The following is a 23,371-nucleotide window of genomic DNA, read 5'->3' on the forward strand; positions in this document are numbered from 1 at the left end:
AAGCGTCCTACTCCGACGCCATCTTGGCCACGCCCCGGGTGTCTATTCTTAAGTAAGAGAGCTGCGGCTAAAAGTCCTTACCAGATGAACAATCTTTAACACGTTATCTAGTAGAAACCCTATATAGCCACAGACTCCTTACACCAACTCTCCCAACCTCCCCACTCTGCGAACTAATTACAGTGTAGGGAATACCCTTCTAAGGGCCGTAGTTTTACACCAGTGGTCAGTGCTCTTTGGTTCCATGCTCCTGGCATAGAAAGTTGCAAAAGTAACTGACGTCAGCATGCCGAGGTGGCCCCTATATAGGTTCTGCTGACGATGCCAATGCAGAGCCAAGCGATGCCACCTACCGGCACGCAGGGGTACTGCTCGAAATTCTACCGGATCCAGTCTAACACCTGGGAATATTGCAAGGTAAGAAATCTGCATGGTAGCACCAGTGCTAGTAGCCATGTACTTTGTAAACCAAAACAAAGGATGCCAGATCTAAGACAGACATCAAAAAGAGCCAGGCACTAAACTACAAAAGGGCATCATTGAAACTCTTAATTTTGGAGTGAGAGGCAGGGGCGCACGATTGGGTTTATGAGCAGTGACTGATGGGGGAAGATAGTGCCCCCTAATATCTTCTAAATGTACTCCTCATCCGCGACCATAATATTGTCAGAATATCGTCTGATATAAATATTTTCTCCTACATATTGTTTATAAAAATATTGCCAACTGGACTTTTAAATAGGAAATCTGCTCCCAGTGGGGCAATATTTAGGAGACACTATCTACATGCAATAATATTTCCGTAAATGATATTTTGACATACAACCATACTCCAAGGAATTTTGGCCAAAGAAAACCACATCTGTACACCTGTTTTGGGCTACTTTTATTTTGTCACCTATCTAGCAGAGGTAGATTCTACTAGTCATATGGTTTTTTTCTATACTGTTTGTGGGTGATAATTGTAACGCACTCTGTTAACAGAGTAACTTCTAGGCGCATGAGAGTTAATTGAAACGTATCTGTTTCAACTAGGTGAGCATGAGAGACTTTCATGGATTGTACTGCCCACAAGGGCATTTCAAACTGTACATTAAGGTAAAGGGTACTGCAGACTCTGTACAATCGCGCTGTAGCTTCGCCACAAGAAATGTGAACAAGATACGCTTTGATTAAGCTGTTGATAAATCAAGATAAATCATACTAAATATCCGAAAACAAGCCAGGAAGAGGCAGGTTTCCATTGATTCTATTGCTTTTAAATTATAACTTCAAGATGTAGAGCCTTAGAGACTTTCTTAAACTGATAGGCATCCGTTTTTTTCTACTTGCATGTCTCCCCGAGTCCCTCATCCACTCCCTGCGACATGAGTAGTACTCGTACAAGTCCCATTCACTGCTCAGTTTTCTATTCCACTCTCAGAATGGAATAGTAAGTACAGGGGAATAGGGACCTCACGCAACTATATTGACTTCAATTTTTCGTTCTCATGTTAGGCTAGACCTAGGGGCTTTCTGCCCCCACTTTTCATCCATTGGTCTATTGTATCATTCATATTTTTCTTCTATTCTGCCCATTAATGCATGGAGCAGTAGATATGACCACTTCAGCCATTGGCTAACTTTATTCTGAGTTATTGTATTCTACTCTTTCACAGGAGCACATCCATACATAAAGTAGTTCCATTCAGTGCCAAAGGCTACTATGGCAATGTGCTTTTTTGTGACCAAAATAGTTTTTTCCCCTCCCCGATTTTTTGCTTTTTCATATAGGCAAGGGCTCAGCAGCTCCCAGAGTAAGGCTTTAATTTTAAAACCCGTGGGCAAAAATAAGCATTGACAAACCCGAAAAGCTGCCTGTCAACGCAATACCATCTGCCTTTGTTAGTGCCTATTTTGTCATGTAAGCCGTTTACAGTAAAACATTTTAGACATGAGAATATTTAACCTTCCAAAAAAGGGACTGAATGCCAGAATTGCAATCATGGAATTTTAATTCCTCTTCAAATTTAACTGAAGCTTGTTGCCAACATGCCAATTGATAAAAATTGTGAAGGATTGGTTCATGTAATGTATATGACTGTGCATAATTTTTGGTTGTACATTGAGTTCATGTCCTCATGCCCTCTGACCTGAAGCATGTGCCATCACGTTCTGTACGGTACTTCCTCTGTTTGTTTTATTGCGTTCAACTCTGATGATTCTGCGGAGGAATTTAGCTGGAAAGAATTTGTGACTTTACTGCTGCAATTCTGACCAAACAGAATTTGTGATTTGGAGGTAAATTGTATAAGTAACAACAAACGTTGTATTGGGCGGTAGCATATAATCGCTCCATTTGATCTGCTACGCCCCCACAGCCTTTTGTAGGAATTTCCACCAGAATCGAGGCTGAGGCAGTCAGAACTTTGCCTCTGCAGTTTCTATTGACAAATCTGAATAATGTCATAAGCTAAAGGCAGCTAATGACAGATGTCTTGAAAAATCCTGGAACATTCATAGATGCTGTTATTCTTGTTGGTATCCATCACTATACGATAGATGACATATTTTGACATATTAGTTTGAAATGTTGAATGCAAATGTTAAAGCTGGGTGATCCCTCTAAAATATGCATATTCACTGCTTGTTTATCTGTCGGTTTTGGGGTGAAATCCATTATTATTGGATTACATTTGTGGTGGCATGTTAAGATTACAGTGAGGAATATCTTTTATCTGTAGCCATAGGCTGACCACCGCCAGGAAGCGGTAAACCAAAAAACCCGTGAAACCCTTATAAAGATGCTGGAGTCCAAGTGAGCTTAGTTGTTGGTCTGGGGAATGATCTTGTTGGCACTGCTACAAACGCCCTGCCTCCCTGTTTTTCACACTTTAGAAAGCCTGCCAACATTTGATGTTCACCACTAGTAAATAAAAGGGAAGAAGGGGAAAAATCATTTCCTGGGAATCAGGATAATCATATTGCACTTAGAGTACTAGCTAGAGGTACGACAAAATTTCCTTTCTGAAGTAGTTAACATTTTTGATAACCTATATCCGGGGTTATTAGTAAAAGTGATGGAAGACCATCTAGTTTGCTGGGACAAAAAACCTGTCATGACTCAGAGGGCCAGCATGACATCATTGACATCTGAACACTAACCTCTTCAGAATGCCAGAGTATGAGCCGCTCTTTCACAGCCCCCTGTCTCGGCATGCATCTTTTCCTTCATGCAGACTGCTGACCCCAGTGGGTGGTGCTGCACCATTTCCTTTATGGCTAGTCATTGTTCTTTTCCTTGTAGTTGTAGTTTGCTTTGCATGGTCCTTTTGAGTTGGAATGGCCATAGTTGGTTTTTGTTGAGCATGTTTTAGTATTATATTATTTTACCCATCCTAATTTCTTTTCTATTTCCTTCTTTTTTCTCGATGCCTGCTGCACCCTGTTCCATCTTCTTCATTCATCACGTTGTCGGTTGCGCTGCTTCATAAAAAACATATCTTTATTGTGGTATGTGCCACCATTTTGCCTGCCCGTCTTCCCTCTCTCCGCCTGCACCTCTTGCAATGGCGGACTTTGCCTCGCTTGTTGTCCAATCAGGGTGAAAATTCCTTCCTACAGGCGACAGTGGCCAAGCTGGGACCTCTACCACGAATCCTGGCAGACATCACCAAGTCTCTTACCAACCCCACGCCCATCCAGCAGCAAATGCGACGGTTCAGCGAGCACAGCTCCAGTCCCAATGTAAGCGGCAGCCTCTCCTCTGGGCTCCAGAAGATTTTTGAAGATCCCTCAGACAGGTCAGTCTTTTCCTCTACTTAGCTCCGTTTAATCAAAATGTGATGTGGAAATTGTGCTTCACAACCATTGTATAATGATATGAAATTTGATTTATTTTTAAGTGTAAAATTCTGCCCTTCATTGTAAGTGTACCTCGTGAGCTGTCGCACAGCGAACGAGGTAACTGATGATCAGTTACTTCCAGTTTGTGAACAAACATGTTTGTTTCTTTTCCAAACACACCCTCGGGTACAAGGCTGTATTTTAAATTCCGATTTGCAGTGCATTACCTTACTTCTAGCCCTGACTCAACACACCGCCTCCAGACAGTATGAAAAAATATTTTAAAAAAATTAATTAAGCAAACATTATATTCTTTATTTTCTGGCGCTTTTCAAATGCGTACTGCTTAACAAAGTACCAATAATTGTGGAAAAAGAGGCAAACCGTGCTAATACATTTATCTCTGGATTTGTGATAAAGTTATGAAAACTGGTTGTGGAAACAGTATTACCGAATGGTGGTATACCAGTGAAACATTTGATATTCTGTAAATGACTCCATTGGTGGGGCCTATTTCTCCCAAATGGCAATGGATCACAGCTCCACTGTACACAAGCAGCAGAATATAGCAATAAAAGTGTTTCCACTGATGCCCTAAAACGTTCTTTTAACTGTTAAAAGACATAAGGTTTTCTGTGCTGCTTGATGCCAATAAGGCCTTATAACGACTTCCCTGATATCATCTGGTAACTTCTCACCAGAATTCCCAATACAGAGGGCATTGATAACTGCAGGGAGGGCGCTGTCGATAGAAGGGACAGGGGACACGTGGGACCCTGAGGGTTACCTTAGAAATGAGGAGCGAGAAAGTAATTCATTTGATTCCCACTCCTCCATAGAATTCCACTGTTAGGCGTCCCTACTGTCAGCATGCAGAGTACCTGAGTGAGCATTAAGAGGTAGTAAAGGGTTTGTGGAGTTCAGGAAAGGGTAGCATTGAGGGGTAGCAAGGAGCATTTAAGTTTCAAGGAAGGGTAGCATTAAAAGGTAGCAAGAGCTATTTATGTTTCACAGAAAGGAAGCATTAAGATGTTTTAGGGTCTAGGGATGGGTAAATTGAATGAATGGTAATGGGTTTAGAGGGTTTAGGGTTGGGTACCAGCAAGGGCTAGTATGGGGTATGTAGGGTTCAGGGACGGGCAGCAGTACGGCATTTGCAGGTTTCAGGGACGGAAGGTTCAGAGAAGTATGGCATTAAGTGAGGGTTTTTTTAGGGTTCAGGGAAGGGTAGCCTTAAGCAGTAGCAATGGGGTTGTTAGGGGCCAGGGAAGGAAAGCGATTTGAGATAGCATAGGGTTTTTAGGGGTCAGGGAATTGTAGCATTAACACGTTGTAAGGAATTTTCGGGGTCAGGGATCCGGTAGCGTTAAAGGGAAGGAAGGAGTTTATAGGCTAATGAAAGAGTAGCATTAAGGGGTATTAAGGGATTTCTAGGGTGCAGGGAAAGGTACCATTAAGCACTAATAAGGATTTTTAAGGTTCATGGAAAGGTTGCATTAAGGGGTAGTTGAAGTTTTTTAGGGTTATGGGTTGGATAGCACTAAATGGTAGTAAAGAGTTTGAAGGTTTCAGGAAAGGGTAGCATTAACGGGTTTGTAGGGTTCGGGGAAAGGTAGCGTTAAGGGACAGAAGTGTTCTTTTTTAGGATTCCCAGAAAAGTAATTAAAATTACAGTATATTAACTAGGTACATTAATTTATATAACAATATTGCATTAAAGTAAATTAATTATTATATTATTAATCTATTTTTTTAAAGACTAAATGTAGTAAAATTAATAATTAAATTAACTTTTAAGAGACAGCCTCCCCCGCCCATAAATCTTAACACTGGGAATTATAAAGAAAAAGCACCATTATCTCCAGGAGATCCATGTTAAGGTATGTCTGAAGGTGATGTGCAAAAGGGATGTGGTGAGGTGGCTGGGACTGCAGTACGCACAAAAAGCACAATTGATGGACGGAATACTGAACAATGTCCACCACCACGCAATCGCAGTTTGTACTAGGCCTGGGCGGAGTACCGCATATCCGCGAAGTGACCAATAAAACTCCATTGTGGTACGTGGAGTTCCACAAGCGGCGGAGTGCATTAGGTCACATCGTTCACGCTGATTTTTATCACCGGTTGTTTGTACCGCATTGGGAAATCAGCGCGAATGGCACCATGCGCAGTACAAGAGGGCACTGCTTCTTTCTGCAGCTCGAGTTGATTTTCTAATTGAGCGCCAGTTTCCTCAACGCCAACGGATGGCTTCTCAACGCGAGCGGTCACGACTGCCTGCATTTAGAAATCTCACTGGGATTCTTCTTGTTGGCGAGCATGAGGAACTCTGCATGCTCTGCGGAGTGCAAAATGCTCAGCAAACTCCACAAACGGAGCGGAGTTCACTGCCCAGGCATGGTTTGGACCCAGCCATATGCAAATCAGTCTTGATCCTGCTCCCCATGGGAACAGCCCAGCCCGAAATGCTAGGTCCGGTCCTCCCTGGACCGGGAACAAACATTCTAGAACCAGTTTTAGAGTATCCTCCCTCATCATCCAGGATAGCTTGAATACAGCGGCATGGCAAACACAGGACCCACATCTGGGTGTACCCATCCCACTTGGGGTGACAAATGCAAAAAGATAAATTAATGGATGGAATGCTGAACAATGTCAAACACTCACCCCAAGTCAGTGATATGGGCCTAAATAAATTGTTTTTTTGCTCACCATGCCATTCCAGTTTGCATATGTCTGGGTCCAAACTGGATGGCGTGGTGAACAAAAAAACTGGATTTAAGCTCAGATCTCTGACTGGGGGTGAATGTTTGACATTGTTTAGCATTCCGTCCATCAATTGTTCTATTTGCTTGGGACTTCAATACAGCAACATGTTTCTCGTGACTGCCCTCCTCCCTTCTGTTGCCTGAGAAGAACAAACAACATAATGATCTAATTTTCTAGGAGACATTTAGCGTTGCAGTGACATGATTTTGACCTAAAGGTCCAGTTCTGTTGTAATGCAATTGCTAGACTTGGTAAGGAGCTCTTGCTCACACAAGTTGAGAATAAATGATTAGAGCAGCTAAAGGAAAAGCGCATTTTCTGTAGAAGTCCACAACTTCTGCCCAGTCAAAACATGTACTACTGTTCACCAACATGTGGGTCGAACCAAAGCCCTTCTCTCTCCCTAATGCTCTTTTTTCGAGTGATCACATTGGTATGGCGAGAGCTGTGCTGTCAACCCAGGACTTAAAATGAGAAGTAGGTGCTATTCTTGTAGTGCAAACACAGCTAGAGGCGAAGCTCTGTACATGGTCAAAGGCAAGAATACAGTCTACGAGTGATGGGAGAGGTAGCAGAAGGTTACAGTTACTGAACTGTGCAGTGGAGGGTTCCACCATTACCACACATAATAACATGGGGTAAAATATGGCTTCTGGAACTCAAGAGCCTCAATTTAGCAGCACGGCTCTTGAGATTTTCGAATTTGGACCGGAAACTGCTGCAGTTAAAAGATTAAAGACTCCGGTCACAGTCAAGTGTTCGCAGTAAAATAAAACTTTTTTTTTAACTGGTGTCATGTTAAGCATTACCCAAATGCGTCATAGAGATTAAACTGCCATAATTGAGTATCTCCTGCATATATTATTTGTATTTTATTTATTTATTTTATAGTTTTATAGAGCGTGAACCAGACCAGTGAGGGTATCAGAGTGCTTTACAGGATTACGGGGTGGTAAACAGCGTTTACCACAAATTTTACTTTCCGCAGGGAATCACAACGCGGTTGTTACAACGACCGTGTTGTGATTCCGCATACCATTAATCCGCAAGTCGGAACAACGACTTGCGGGGGGGGGGAAGGTGTTGGACTGACTGGAGTTGAAATAGTAAATTATACTATTCCAACATCCAGCGCCCCCCTCCTCAAGTCGTTCTTCCAACTTGCGGAGTAATGGTATGTGGAATCACAATGCGGTCCGACCGCGTTGTGATTCCTTGCGGGGAGAAATACCGCGTCATTACGACACACATTCTTAAGAGATAGTATACAAGCGTAGGGACAGGAGGGATCAAATTGGGCACTGTAGGGGGATACATTATACAGGAAAAGCACACTGCACGTTTAAAGTCCAGGCTACATGTGATATAAAAATTAAAACAGGTAGATACATTATACAAGAAGGCTCGCAGTCTCAGCTCTTGGCAGGGATGCTCAGGAGTGCAGAATAGGTATCATCCGTAGAGGCCATGGATCTTGCGAGGTGGAGAGTGGGGCAAGTCAGTAGGTGACTGTAAAGTGTTTGTTAGGCGAGGTATTTTCCCATTAAGAAGGTTTTGGTTTCCTTCTTAAAGTTTGCCAAAGACGGAAGTCTTCTAATGGCGGTTGGGAGAGAGTTTCAAATTCTTGGCGCGGCCCCAGAGAAGGCCCGATTGTAGGTTTTTTTTCTTCCGGAAGCGTGCTGGTTGCTGCAGCAGGTCTTTGGCTGATCGAGACTTTCTGGCTCCTCCGAATACCACAAGTTTTTGTGCGAGAAATGAAGGGAATTGGAAAAAAGGGCTTTGTGAGTAATGCAGACCAGTTTAAATTGGATTCTGGCCTCTAGGGGAAGCCAGTGCAGAGCTTTGAGGTGGGGGGAGATGTGGTCGAATTTCTTTGAGCTAGTTAGGAGTCTGGCGGCAGTGTTGAGGCAGGTTTTCAAAGGGGCCAGGGAGTTCTTGGGTAGCCCTGCAAGAGTAGAGCATCCATATTCTAGTCTGGAAATGACCAGTGCCTGGGTTGCCGTTTTAAGGTCGGCCACATCGAGGAAGGGTTTTAGGTTTCTTAGGTAACTCAGGTGGAATCTGGCCGTTTTGCCCATCGTGTTTATATAGCAGCCCATGTTCAGGCTGCCGTCAAGGGATATTCCAAGAGATTTCGCTGAGTCAACAATGATAAGGAGGGCAGTTTAGTGCCGTGATGGTCTTGAGCCATTCCTGGATGTCTGGATTGGATTTGGGTGGAGAGATCAGGAGAAATTCAGTTTTATTTGCATTGAGTTTTAGCTGTTTGGCGGTGAGCCAGTGGACTGTCAGCTTCAGGGCCTTGTTCAGGGAGAGAATGTCCTCAGGGGAAGAGATTTTTATGTAGATCGGAGTATCGTCGGCGTACATAGGGTAGGAGATGTTGGCGGCACGTAGAACCTCAATAGACAGTACACTAAGTTTTACACCTCTTAAGATATATTTAAACATCATTTCTACTTACACAAAAATGCCCCGGCAGTCCACAGTTTAAAATACCAGTGATTCAAAAGATTTTTGGGGTAGAGCAAAAAGTTTTCGTCCTCCACACGTGATCTCATAGCCAAATTCGAACCGAAATATATTTTTGCAAAGATTTTAGCTAAGTGCTTTTGAACCAGTTCATAAAGAAACTATATAGCTATATTTAAAAAAATTATAATAGCTATTACAGCTTTGCAAATGTGACACATCTTTACAAAGGGGTCAGTGTGATCCGGGCACTTACGGTTCAGCACTCTTTTCTAGCAATCCATGGAGACAGTTGTCTTAAGGACTGTCCCCAAAATCATTCCAAAGGTGGTATATCTCATGTCAATCAAATGATTGTTACCATCATCTTTTCAACGTCCTACAACGCCATCTGAAAGGGTGCTCCATACATGCGATGTTAGGACTATAATGTATTTTGTACGAGAAACAACATCATTAGGACAACTGCAATATTGATCTCTGTATTTGTATATATTTATTTTGGAGCTGCCACATTCCACAAGGACGAAAGAGGGGCGCTCTGGCTTGCATTTGAAACGTATCAGTGAAGGACATTTGTGCTGCTGCACCATAGTCTTTGATGTCCGCGTTTATAAGACATGTCATTATTCAATCTGAAAAGGAAGAATATGCGGGACAGACAAAGTAAAAACATTTCCTACCATTTTCTCCTGACACCCTCGCCTTAATGGAGCAATGCTGCTTTATGATCAGTTATGATCATCAATATCACTGTGAATCTAGAAGAGTTTTAAGCTGCAAAACCATACATCTAAATAGTTTCTTACCCTGTGCCCCTATACTCTGTGGCTTTCGACCCCAAATAAAAGTATGACAAGTCTGAGGGGATAGACCCGGAATGTTTGGTGCAGTGAACATGCTGCATTCTACAGAATGAGAATCTTTTGGGCCCACCATCCATAAATTAAATCCCTCTGACTACAGACTCTATTGCTCTCCTCCTTCTCCCTATTCACCTCTACTCATGTGAGGACAACATGGGCACATTGATCTTTCCCATAACCCAGTGTGCTCTTTGGCATGCCGGCTGGTACGACAGACACACACCGCATCGAAGGCATCTAATGTGCCTTTGAGTAAGGTGTAGGTTTGTTCTGCCTAGAACAGAGTCAGCCCTATTTGCTTTCTAGCCATAGATGCTGATATAAGTGTGGCCTAATCTGTGATGCTTTTAGAATTCCTTTAAAGGACTCAAGTTTCTAATAGAGAGTGAATGCTCTCAAGCTGACATTATAAGAGCTTTAAGCTTCAATCTTTAGAGAACATATGTGACGTGTTGCTTTAGATTGGAGTTCCTTTGTAAAATCTCATTGGGTGAGTGTTTTAAGCTGCCTGGTCCTCTATGTTGATTTTTGCTGTAACTGAGCTACCCAGACTCATTTCTCCATCAGATTTAAATCTCAGTCTACCAGAGACACTGCCACTTCTAGTCAAAATGAAAATGGTAAAAAGAGATACAGAGCCAGTACAGAAACAGCACAGAACATATTTCAGAAGCATTGCTGTTTAAAGTGCTGTGACTGGGCTGGTGTAGTTGTGGTAGCTTTAGTAACACATTTACATTGGAATCTGTTCTACTTAAATTGGGGATTCTTTCTTCCCTGACATCGTGCATTCCTTAGGGTGGAACTGCTACGTATTGCACTCACTTGGTAGTGACAGCCAGATGTTTGTATGCATTGTACACTGCATTGTACTCATTAGAACTTTTCTAGCACAAACCTAACTGTGAAGTAGTAATGGAGTGCTTGTGAAGTTCGGTGCAGTTAATCTAGGATCTTTTATGAACCTGGGGTGAATTTTGAGCTGAAAGAATAGGGTGAATGAGATGAATTGACAATTAGATTCAGCACAACAAGACCTCTTTCAAGGTAAAATGCAGTGTCATGGGTCAATTCCTGCTTTAATATCTTTCACTGCGTACAGAGTATATATTAGAAAATGCCTTGGGGGACGGGGGTTGTATGAGTGCAATGTAATCATTTCAATTGGTTCAGAATTGTTATTTGGACTCTGTACCATGCCATGGCAAAATGTGTCCAGAATAGAATTAACCCAACAACATTCTCTAAGCTTAGGGTACATAGTTGTTTAGAGCTTTTCTCTCTTGCCCCCTCCAAACTAACATAAGCGATGTTCTAGTGAGTTTTGCCTAGAGATGCCTTACGACAAAAGCCTAACTAATCAAAAGCCAGGGAGCTTTGATTGATGAGCTGCAGTGGACAAACATAGCAGGATTCAGGATCTTGTTATCCCTTTCATCCGTTTCATTGCACTATATAGAACTTCCAGCAATAACAATTTTAACATGAAAATGCATAGAACAAAAAATAAAAGTTGCATAAAGTATTTTGCATACGTGGACAGAGGTTTTGTAAGTCTTTTTGTTTAAAGACTTAAAAATAGTGTAATAAGGTGTGTGCTAAATCTTTTTTTTGAAGGTATGTTCATAAGTAACAGCGGCAACCTTCTAGATCTCAACTGGAGAAATTTATCTGGAAGCACATTTCTAAGAATTTTATGGAGTCGATGTCAGTCCTAAAATGACAATATCTTATTTGACTAACGCCTGTCTTCCACCCAACTATCTGGAAATAGATTTGCTAAGTAGCAATTTTCCCACTAGCATTCTGACTAAAGCCACACTCTACTTATTCATGTTTCCTCAGCTGTCTGGTCTTTAACTGCTGAAGTAAAACTGAGGTAGAGATGAAAATGTGATGCTTTTATAGGGTAAGCATGCGGTGTGCAATGTATTACGTACATTTGGCACCAATTTTGTAAGTCGCCAGTCTATTTTCAGTTTTTATTTCCTCTGTAACTTTCGCAAAGCGTTGACGATCCAGGGGCCTAGGAAATTGAACCCATTACTTTGGCGAATAACATTCTCAAAATGGTTACATTTTAAGAGCAAAAAAGGGTCCTCAGGAAGCAACGTGTTTCCTCGTTTCAGTATCTCCCACCTTAGTGTACTACAGTTCGTTCCCTAAAGGTCATATGTTCCCTGACATTTCAATTGGTCCAGCACCTACATCACAAGCAAGCCCGCTTTGTAAGGTAATTTACCCAAGCTAACTGATGTTGTTTATCCCCTTTATCTAGTGATCCACTCCAGTGTCTTGACAACATGTTTGCCCCTTTTTAAGCTTACTCTGTCCTCCAGCTGGAACCCTGGTGTTTTTACTTTACATTGACAAGAACCACTGACATCTGCATGAAATACTTGCCATAGTTACTCCATGCTCCTCACCAGCTTAACAAGATAAGCCTGCTTTTCCTTAAAAGAGCCAATTCATTCTTTACTTGAATCTGCTAGACTGCAGCTTGGATCCCTATCTCAGACATTGAGCACTGCTGAATTTTTTCATATCGTCCCTTTCTGCTGCAAATGGTATTCCTGTAGGATTCTCACAATTATCGTGCCCACCTAGCAGCACCATTTTTTTAAATCAATTCTTTATTGTGTTTCTTTCAAAAATAATAACACAACGATCTATGTACTATAAATTGCATGGAATTATTGCAAGAACATACAAAAACAAATAAAAGGGAGAAGATAAGCAAAAAGAGTAAAGGAAAACCCTAATGTTTAATCATTGATGGCCCCTCTGGATAGCCTGTTAGCCTGTCCATTGATTGGTCATAAAAGGATATGAGAAAAATGCAAGAAACAAGCATAGCAAGACATTATTACCATGCAAGGCAACACTAAACCTTAACTAGAATGCTAGTGTGCTATCTAATCCATGAGTTCACACTCTTGTCCCTTTTTCCAGTAGGTCTGAAAAAATAGTCCCATTGTATAGAGGTTGGTGAGCAGTTATTAGGTAGAAATGTGGTGACAAAAGTGTTTCAGGAAGTATTTGGCTCTGCTCGCAGGTTAATTGATCTACCCTTCCTCCCAGGAATATTGCTCCTATATTGAGGAACATGGCCACTGGTCATTCAGCTGTTTGATACACAGTGCCTTTTAACTCAAGCTATTCAGGATAAATTGTGAATTTAGGAATTCTCTTATGATAATTTAAAAAAATTAAAGAATTGTTCCATTTTGACCTCCTACTATATACATAATTTTCCAACAGTATCTCCCATTGCAATTTATGACTGGCCTTGTCAGGAGTCCACTGCTTTTACCTGTACTTGAAGATACTTTGCAATTCTTTATATTGACTAATGAGGCAACACCTTCTTGGGCAGAATTGTGTGTGTTTAATCTTTCGCCTTGTGTTGTAATAAAGCAATTATTTTTTTTCTCTCCTACCAGTGATCTGTTGAAGCTAAAGTCCCCAACCATAGACAGCACAGACAGCTTTTTCCGAGGCAAGTCTCTCTTGCTGGTGCAGCAGGCATCATCACAGAGTATGACCTACTCTGACAAAGATGACAGAGAAAATATCCTTCCTAACGGCCGCAGCGTCTCCCTCATGGACCTCCAGGACTCTCATGGGACTCAGGTTGACCATGTGTCGGTGACACCTGAGGTGCCAGTGCGTCTTACCGGCAGCCAGCTGTCCATGGTGCAGGTGGCCAGCATCAAACAGCTGCGAGAGAGCCAGAGCACTCCACAGAGTGCCCCGCAGGTCCGGAGGCCTCTACACCCTGCCCTGATACAGCCCCTTTCTTTCCAGAACCCTGTGTACCACTTGAACAATCCACCCCCAGCCACACCTAAGGCTTCTATAGACTCCAGCCTTGAGAACCTTAGCACTGCCAGCTCCCGAAGCCAGAGCAACAGCGAGGAGTTCATTCTCAGTGGGCCCAGCAATAGCAGCATGGAGGACTTCACCAGGCGTAGCACGCAGAGTGAGGATCTGACGAGACGTCACGCCATACCTGACCGGCCTGTGCCAATTGCTCTGCCTAGACAAAACAGTACTGGACATGCCCAAATACGCAAGGTGGACTCTGCAGTGCTTGGCACTCGAGCTAAAGCAGCAGCATCCATTCCTCATAGTGCCTCAATACGCAGCACAGGAAGTATATCTGCAGTTTCCGCATCAGTGCCTGTAGAGCAGGTGCCAAATGGGAGCCGTTCCAGGCAGCAGTCCTCATCTTCTAGAGAGAGCCCTGTTCCGAAGGTGCGAGCAATACATCGGCAGCAGACGCAGCCACAGGTAAAGTTAATTGCTTCATTTCTTTTTTCTTTTCCATAATGTTCAAATGGAAGACCACAGTGTTCCAAAGTGTGCTATTATAGATCAATGTGGAAAGGATCACTGGTCCTGCATAACCAAGGTCTGCAGGTGGATCGGTAGGTGTCTCCCAAATAAAAGACCCTCATACACGTGTTTTTTCAAAGTCGTGTAGCGGTATATGATGTGTCCCCGCTTCTTGTAACACGTGTCCGTGCGTAATCCTTGGGTCAGTTTTGGTTGCACCCTCCGCCAGGAGGTTGTACCATTGGTTAAAACAGTAGTGATGGTGAATAAGTGAAATAGTGCTATAAAGGTGTTCTAAAATACCCGGACAGCCAGAGGTTCAACTTTAATATTTCTGGATTCGGGTAGAAGGTTAAGGCGTGTCGCTATGGAATTATTTAGGAATTCTAGCGTACTAAACTCGTGAGGTTAAAAGTGGTCGACATGTTTCAGCCTTATCTGCCTGTTGGTCAGTCGGCTTTCCTCAGGACCATAAAGTGATTAAGTGAAAAAAAGGGAAAGGTAAATTTGTAACCTGATTCGTTTTGTGGTAGTAGGTCACATTGTACCTCTACATTATGTAAGACTTGTCTCCTCGGGAACCATGGCAGTTAGGGGGAGGCTTCACTCTAGCCTTCAAACACCCATCTAGCAGCTTGTGCTGTCTCTGCCCTTGGTAACCCTGGGTTAACAAGGGCAGAGACAGCACAAGCTGCTAGATGGGTGAAAGCCGACTGACCAACAGGCACATTGATCTATAATTACAGAAAGGAGATTGAAAGGATCTCTACTCTCTCTCCCTCCACCAATTGATGATACGCCAAAGTGTGCTATGACAGCTTTTTTTTAAATACTGAGTAACCAGTATAGCCTAGTGTAATTTCTCTGTTGATAAGACAATATCATCAAATAGTCAAATGAAGCAATATCAGAATAAGTTGAATAGATCAGACCTTCCACAAAATTCATAGGGAAGAGGTATGCTTTGAAATGTTTGAGAAAATGTGGCATTTTGTATTTCTTTACCAGCACACAGTTAAAGATTTCCACTTTGGATCATATTCCCTGAAAATGCTTGAATGGCTGTTTTAGATTTACTCAACTATTTAACTTCATCTAGAGTGGATCCCTACTGCTGTCGACGACTTAAACCTCTTGAACCACCAGAGACCTTCACTCTTCTTTTTAGTTAAACAACCAGTTGTTGGGTGGGGAATGGGTCTTGAGGGGAATCTGATTTGGTTTAAACGTAGGTATGTAACCTTGAATTCAATCCAGTCAGAATGATGTGACCTTTGCAGTTGTCTCAGCACTTAGTGATTTGACTAAATTCCTTGCCTCCCAAGACCAGCCTGGCTGCTGCTTGAAATACAAATCTCAACAGAAACAGGGGAGAGTTAGGAGGGATGACAGAGTGGGTTTTTAAAAAAGTCAATCCTTAAGCAGGCAAGATCTTATACCAAATATTGAAAATAGTACCCAGCATCAGAGACAAGTTGCTGTGTGCAAATAAAGTACTCTAATATTCTCCAACACTGGGTTTTTGAAAGATTCATATGCTATTGAATATATCTCTGCATCAAGCTGGACATCTAGAAAAAAGTGAAACCTGAAATGTTTGACGCCACCAAACAGCCCTTTCCTAGTCCCGATCCAGCTTGTTTTTAGCCATACGACCATGCCTCTTACACCTCCCCCAAGTGCCTCTTTCTCTCAAATTCTTTCAGCAAGGGATAGTGCTTGCGAGTCCATTCATTCCCTGTGAGAATTCCGGTGCTTCTCTGCCTGGAGGAAGTGGCTGAGAGCATGTGTTTCCAGCATGCCTGTACCAAACGGAGATTTTTTCAACAGGTTTCATCTGCCGCAAATGTTTAAAATTGACAAGGAAATAAAGTGGCCCTCCTCATAATGTCTAAGGAACACCTTAGGAGACTTCTGCACTTTAAGTCAGAGCAGGAGTCTGGCAGTTCCAAAATAAAAATGAAAACCACCTCTAATACATTAGCTCAATCAGAGATTGAGGTTGCAAGTCCTCATGTGGGAGATCAAGAAATCTTGGGAGCCACATCATGGGAGCCACAAAGGCAGTGTACAATTGCCCATATTTTTTCCAGAATACTCTGCGGACTCCATGTGGTCTTGCTGGCTCTCCAAGGTTGGTCTGGTACACACCCGAATACTGACAGCAATGTCTGAGTCTAAGATTACATTTCCCCCTAGATCCAAGATTTCTTTGTCCACTTTCCTTTCCGTGACGTTCATGTTGCTGACCTCCACGTCAGCGTCCACCTTGCAAATTCAGTGCTGACGTTGGCAGTGTTCACCAAGCCACATCTTTGTCTGTTTCAAATTCGCCTTCCAGATGACAGAAGTGAAAACTGGAGAAGAACACTTTGCCAAGGAGATGGATGAGTCTCTCAGGTCCATAAAAGAGGACATGGACACTACTAATATGTGGTGGGTGTTATCTACTAGATATCCTTCTACATTTCATGGTGACAGGCAGGTTCATTCACCCTTTGAGGTTTCTAGTTTCATTATTCCAGCTGTGGCCCTTCCTACTCATTCTGTCAGAATACTGGCAATAACAGTACTCTGAGTATGGTCAGCCAAGCTACAAGATCTCTTTTGAGATCCATAAAGTCTAAGTGGTGATAGGTCCATCATAGATTAAACCACCCTAGACAGGGCCACGAGGTGGGACAAGCTCCGTTCAGACAATAATGGAAGAGATTATAAGTACGGGCCACACGTTACAGTACGTGGAGAAACCACCACCCCTCCCCACTCTTGGCTGAGAGGTGTTTGGTGTAACTCATTCTGCTGAAAGAAGACATTCAGTCCTTGCTCAACAGGATGTTGATCAAACTGGTCCCAGTTCATGAAAATAATTTTCTTCATTAAAGGATTGACTAGGTTGTTGGACCCATCATTGACCTTTGGTTCATCAGTGGCTACATTTGAAAGCAGTCCTTCCAGATGATTCTGGTATAGATCATCCCTTGTCTAGTGCATCTTGTCTGGATGGCGATCTCAAATATGCCTATTTCCTCAATATTATACACAGTAAGCATCACAGATTTCGTTTGGGGTGGTCAAGGACATTGACAGTTCCAATTTTGACCCTTACAAATGTGTTCACCATTGAAGGTGTTCACCAAGTTCTTGCGGCTAGTGGCAGCACATCTGCACAGACAAGGAAGGGTCCCCATTTTCACTACTTAAACGAGTAGGTGGCAAAGGCCCAACCGAAGCGGTGACAGAAGCAAGCCTGCACAGGACCAATTCTGGAACCTGGGCCTCAACGTCAACCTTATGGAATCCCAGCTTGTTCTGTCCAGGTCACTTTTTTCGAACACCACATGCTGCAGGATATAGCCAGTTGAATACAGGAATGTAACTGCTGGAAAAGTCTTCCATGATCTGACAGTCAAATACAATTACAGCCAGGCAGTCCATGGTGTTACTTGGTTTGATGTTTTCCTGTATCATTATAATATACATGTGACACCTACAGTTTTGCCTCCGTGCAGGAGCGATGGCACTATCGGTGGATCTGGGTGTCTGTAGTCTGGCAAGATCACATTTGATAAACTGAGCTTATGAAAGTAGATCTAGGTTAATGGCTTCACTGTGTTCATATGACCGCTGGAATTCCTTTTATATCTCAGACTCCAGAAGTCACAGGGCTCACATGTACTTCATTGTAGAGGTGGATCATCCACCTGGACTCATTATCAAACTGTGGCCTGGGACTAGAATGCGAAAGGCTTCTATTAATCACCATGCTTGATCTTAAGGCAGTGGAGTATCCTTCACCGTTTCACTCCTGGTGTTGACCGACAACACAAGCCTACTGTTTTATCTCTTGAAGCATTGCAGGACCGATCCATGGAGTCTTCCCAAAGAAACAAACTGAAGACCCACTGAATAGTAAGATACCTGCCAGGGTGCACAACAAAAAGGCGGATGACCTCAACAAATCTTTGTCATAAATGTATGAATGGGAAATAGACCAATTTGATGTGTTGCAACTTGTCTATAAATCTGTTCACAACAGGGAGAAAAATCAAATGCTCAAATTTCTCCTCCAATGTCTCCGGTTGAGGATCGCAGAAGGAATGTCTCATTCATGAATTGGATTGGGGTGCACATTTCCTGTACGCATTTTGTGAATTTCACCTGTTGGAACAGATGGTGCCAAGGCTCATGGAAGGTAGTTGTCACATAATCCTCCTGGTGCATAATTGGTTTTGGCAAATGTGGTCATCTGAGTTCATACTGCTTTCAGTTTAATTTCATCTTCCATACACCTGGAACCAAGACACTACTGACCAGGTACGAAGGCAGTATAAAGCACTGCAGGTCGGTGTTCCTTAATCTCTGCTTTTCGATCCAATAGTCTTAGACAGTTTGGCCATGAACTGATGTGCGTGGATGCACTGGCCAACTCCTGTTCACTCGCCTAGGGATGATCCTCATCTACTGCAGGATCAAATTTTCTGTTCACTAGACCAGTCATCATGACTATTTGAAAGGACTTCTCTGCATATTTCGCCCAACCAAGAAACTGGCTTCAACATGGGAGCTTAATGTCGTGCTTATTGCACTTAATGTTAGTCCTTTCAAACCAGGTTATTCCTTTGTGGTGAAATATCTAACTTGAAAACTGATCTTCCTGGTTGTATCAGCCATGAGAGTGAGGGAGATTCAGGCTTTTTAGGTGGAGGAACCATACATCAGGTTCTGCCTTGGGAGAAACACTTTCGAGACGTAACCATATTTTACTCCAAAGAGGTTTCTGATTTCCACGTGAATCCGACTCTACTTGCACTAGTGTTTTTCAAGTCCCCTGTATCCAAGGGGGAGTGGATTCTGGAACATGCTGGTTGTAAAAAAGGTCTCCGAGGGATGTGTAGAAGACAAAATCTTTGCAAGCTACAGCTCAGGTGTTTATTGCCTTCAGCCAGACCAGAATGGTACAGGTAGTAGCCAAAACCACCATCACCAGGTGAGGTGGTAGGTGGACCGCATCAGATTTACTTGCCAGTAGGTGAACCAACAACTGCCTTCCTGCGTGACAGCTCACTCATCAGTGCAATTGCAGCATTCATGGCCAACATGCAGTTGGTGGACTTTTGCAAGAAGCAAACTAATTTTTCACTTCTATTGTTGAGATATACAGCGATATACAGCCTTCACTCTGATGTGAAGGCTGAACTCCACAATGTTTCATACTGTACTGAAGAGCTTGTTTAGGTGAGTGAAAAGCTCTGCACCCACTTCTCAGTTTTTTACTACTTTTTATCCTATTCAGACAGCATCTAATTTATTAAACGATCTAATATGCCGCAAAAAATGAATTATTTGTAAGATGGCTCTCCAGCACTGCTATCTTGTATAAATTCATTCAGATGCACCCAGCCTTCCCGGTGACTTGCTTACTCTGGTATGTTTGGGTTGACTCGCCAAAGACTCAGAGAATGAGAGGCGTCTGGGAGAGTTGTCACTAAAGGGCAGTGTGGTAGGGGTAAAAGCAAACTCAATTGCTTCTAGAAAAGCTTCACTTGGTGGGGCTCCTTTAAAGACAAAACATGTTACTTGTTTAATGTTTATTGGAGGATTCCCGTGGTGAAGTAGTCAAATGGTATCCGAATGTATAAAAGATAGTAATGGGGGAGTAACATATTTACAGGTACGTAATTCTCATTTAACCCCAGGTTCTCCGCACTGATGATTTGTACCACTGTTCCATACAGTGCTCCCACCCCCACTATCTTTACTCTGGAATTTAGCAGGAATGGATGGTCAGATGAAGGTGGGGGGGGGGGTAATCATTCACTGAATAGTATATATATATACTTTTTTTTTTTTTAACTTACCTTTTACATTGCTAGCCCACTCCTCATGTCATCCCCTCTATTATCAGCTGCATTGCATTGAATTAATCCGTATTGCAAAATAACTGTTTCTTTTAATTTAATTCAGCTGTCATCATTCAAGATAACTCAATGGGAATGCATAACATTGTAAAAAATCTCTTACTTGTGAAATTGACCAATACGAAGTTGACGTCACCACCTGAGATCCTCTTTTTGCACACGTTTTCTTTCTAGGCTAAATTGCATTACCAAGGTTGATGTTGCATTCTAAAAACAATCTCCTGTTGTGGTTTGTGGAATAAAATCACGAAAGAGCACTGTTTGGAAAGCTAGGGTAGGAAGAATTTTTCCATAACATATTAAGACCTATCCAGGGCTTTTGGCTGCTAGCTAATTTACAGATAGGTGAGAGGGAAGTAGCCAGCTTGAGTTGCACTAACTGAGGGAGCCCATGTGTTAAAGCAATGTTGCGGTCCAGACAGCGTCCTGTACATTAGATTAGCCAATGTTTCATGCATAGGCATCCGTTGTATGCAGTTACAAAAAAAGAGCTATCAATATAGATCAGAAAATGCCTCCCCATAGATTAAAGACAGCTACTGCCGTAGTAAAATGTCCTCTGCATCCAAGGAAATGGCGCCATGACATCAGCAATGTATTCTATCACTCAGAAAGCCACTTGAAATATTTTGAAAATGGAAAAATTAGTCTTAAATATCAAGTTGATGAGTCAGGGATCTGATTGTTAAAAAATAAATAAGGGATATATAGAGCTCAACGTTCACTATTATATGGAGGATAAGAGAAAGTGTAGATAAAGAGAGGTTTGCTGGAAGAATGGAAAGAGTACAAACACCAGGTCTGGCTTTGTTTTTGCGCAGCTTGTAACGTAGTCTGTCACTTGACATTAGCAGGTTGTTGGTGTAGCGTAGGAAGATTTTTCAATTCCATAACTGAAATTCATGGTCTCTCCTCTTGACCATTCAGAACCCCAACTCCTGCATTCCTGTGGCTGCTTTGCACACACTGGTGTCACCTCCATCATCTTCTGTGCAAAACCCACCAGCCCAGAAGAGAGAAGCAGAGGCTCTTGTGACCTCGTATGTAAAGAACATCTGGACTGGTCACTTTTTCCTCGTGCTGGTATTAACTACTCATTTGGTTGTCCACCTTCAAAGACAACCCCGAGATCTGTAAACCTTTTCTCTAAACAGACTGTACCAGTTTGACACAGGTCCAGCTGGATTGGGGAGTCTTGCTGACCCACCCAAATGTGTGGGAAGACATGAAAGGGTGACTGTCTGAGGAGGAGCGCAGGTGTCAGGGTTGTTACTGGTAGCCTCACATCCTACCTCAGCCTTGCAACTTGAGCACCTAAGGCAGGACGGTAATTGCGCTTACCTAATCTTAGACCTCCATACTATATAACCATGCAAGCGTAATGGTGGAGATACTGGAGGTACACTACTGTTAGGCATGTGCATGTATCTGTTGTCTCAGCCTTGCAGCAGCCTGACTGCAGCTAGTGTTTACATAGTGGTGCAACCGGTACTAACAGACTTCTGTCCTTCTGGGCTGACTCTTTAATGTTTGCTGTTTCAGTGCCCTTATAAAAATGGCATTTTTTATAACTTGCTAGCAGTTAGCCCCCACCTTCCAAATTATGGTTTTCCCACACAGTGACACAGATGCCAGGGCTGCCTTGGGATTCACAGAAAGGCATATCAAAGAAAGGCCAATTTCAATTGTTTTACTTCTCTGTGCCATGATTTTTTTTTTACTTTGCCCTCAGAAGGCTCAATGACCAACTAAAAGAAGATTCTTAGAGCATCTTAAACAATGTGAGCATCTGCAGAAGGAAAGAGCCATTCAGGATTGATCATCCACAAGATTCTTCTCCCTTGCAGTCAGTGTTTCTCTGCTGGCTCGCCCACATGCTGCCTTCCATGGTACAGTGGCTGAAGGGCCGTTACAATGCAGAGCTGTTTTTGTTCAGTCATGACCTTTGTTTCCAAGGATAGAAAAGGCGCCATTGTCTTGCCACCAAGTCCCTTTTTTGTTTCTCTCTCATCTGCATTTGCAGAGTGGGTAGCCAACCACAGATGATCGGCTAATTTTAATTTGGTTGCATTCTGAACTTTACCCTTAACTCCTTCTGAGTCGGGCTGAGAGTGCGCCAGTTTTCGCTTTGTCTGGAGTGGTACTCGCTGCTCGACAGCTACCAATATATCTCCATGGTTTCATCATTGCTGGTCATATGTCTGTTCATTAAGCACAGGACTTACAAACTTTTAATGTACATTTAGACGTGTAACATTGATTACCGTCTAAAGAACACTGGTACCAACTTCCACATGAATTGATAAGTTGTTTTGAACACTTTAGGAGCGGGGACTCAGAGGACAAGAATAAAAAAATGAGGACTTGGATCGTGCAAGGGTGAGTGAGACCTTTGGCTGTGAGGCTTCATGTGAACGTTTCACATCAAACCTCTCAGCCAAAGCTCTTACTCACCCTTTTATGACTCCTCCTTCTGAAAGGCCATACACTGCCTGTGGATTGAGCAGGTGTCAGTCCCGCGGACATGTGACGCCGGGCTGAACTATAAAGACACCGAGCAGTCTCAGGAAAGGGTGAGAACTGAAGAGGGACTGACTTGAAGGGGTAGGAGTAAAAAGAGATTTTCAACAGTGACATTTGTGTAGGGTAGGGGAAAACTAATTCACAAAACATAGTAAGAGGAGGAAGCCAGGAGTAAAGAAACAATGCTAGGGAAAGGGAGAGCAAGATAAGTAGGAGTAAGGAAAGAGGCCTCACAACGGAGACTGAGCACCAAATGCTTAAGTGCATTGAGAGATGGTGTGCTTGGGAGGGTAAGGTTTTGATGTGATAGAGTAATGAGTCGTTTAGGACAAAGGCGATGAGTAGATGGGATTTGAAGACTAGTGGGAGTTTAAGGCTGAAGGATAAATGGATATCCAGCAATGGAGGGGTCACCAAAAGCTTTATCACTCCCTCATGGACCTAACTAGGTCCCTAGGCTGTGGTGTATCCAAATTCTACAAATGTTTATACCATCATGATCCACCCAATGTGCAAGAAAAAAGTGTAGAAAGGAAAGGCGTAATTGATTATGGTTTGATTGGAACCATTTTCAGTTTGGGAAGCTAGCAGCACCAAATAAAGGTAGTTTCAGCTAGGTAGCTTCACCAAGTTTTAGTTGTGAGGATTCTCTGT

General features: G+C 42.7%; 1 protein-coding gene across 6 annotated transcripts in view; it reads left to right on the forward strand.

The window, feature by feature from the left end:
* The window catches only part of RASAL2 (RAS protein activator like 2), a 770,134-nt gene that overhangs the window by 698,598 nt on the left and 48,165 nt on the right, over positions 1-23,371 (forward strand). For 5 of the 6 annotated variants that reach the window (XM_078642089.1, XM_078642070.1, XM_078642098.1 and 2 more), the window contains 2 exons: positions 3,583-3,782; positions 13,379-14,228. In XM_078642089.1, the coding sequence (XP_078498215.1) occupies positions 3,583-3,782; positions 13,379-14,228 (1,050 nt within the window). The remainder of the gene's footprint in view (positions 1-3,582; positions 3,783-13,378; positions 14,229-23,371) is intronic. The other variant, XM_078642080.1, reaches the window with a different exon arrangement.

Source organism: Lissotriton helveticus, chromosome 1_1 (genome assembly GCF_964261635.1).
Source record: "Lissotriton helveticus chromosome 1_1, aLisHel1.1, whole genome shotgun sequence".
NCBI classification, from domain to species: Eukaryota; Metazoa; Chordata; class Amphibia; order Caudata; family Salamandridae; genus Lissotriton; species Lissotriton helveticus.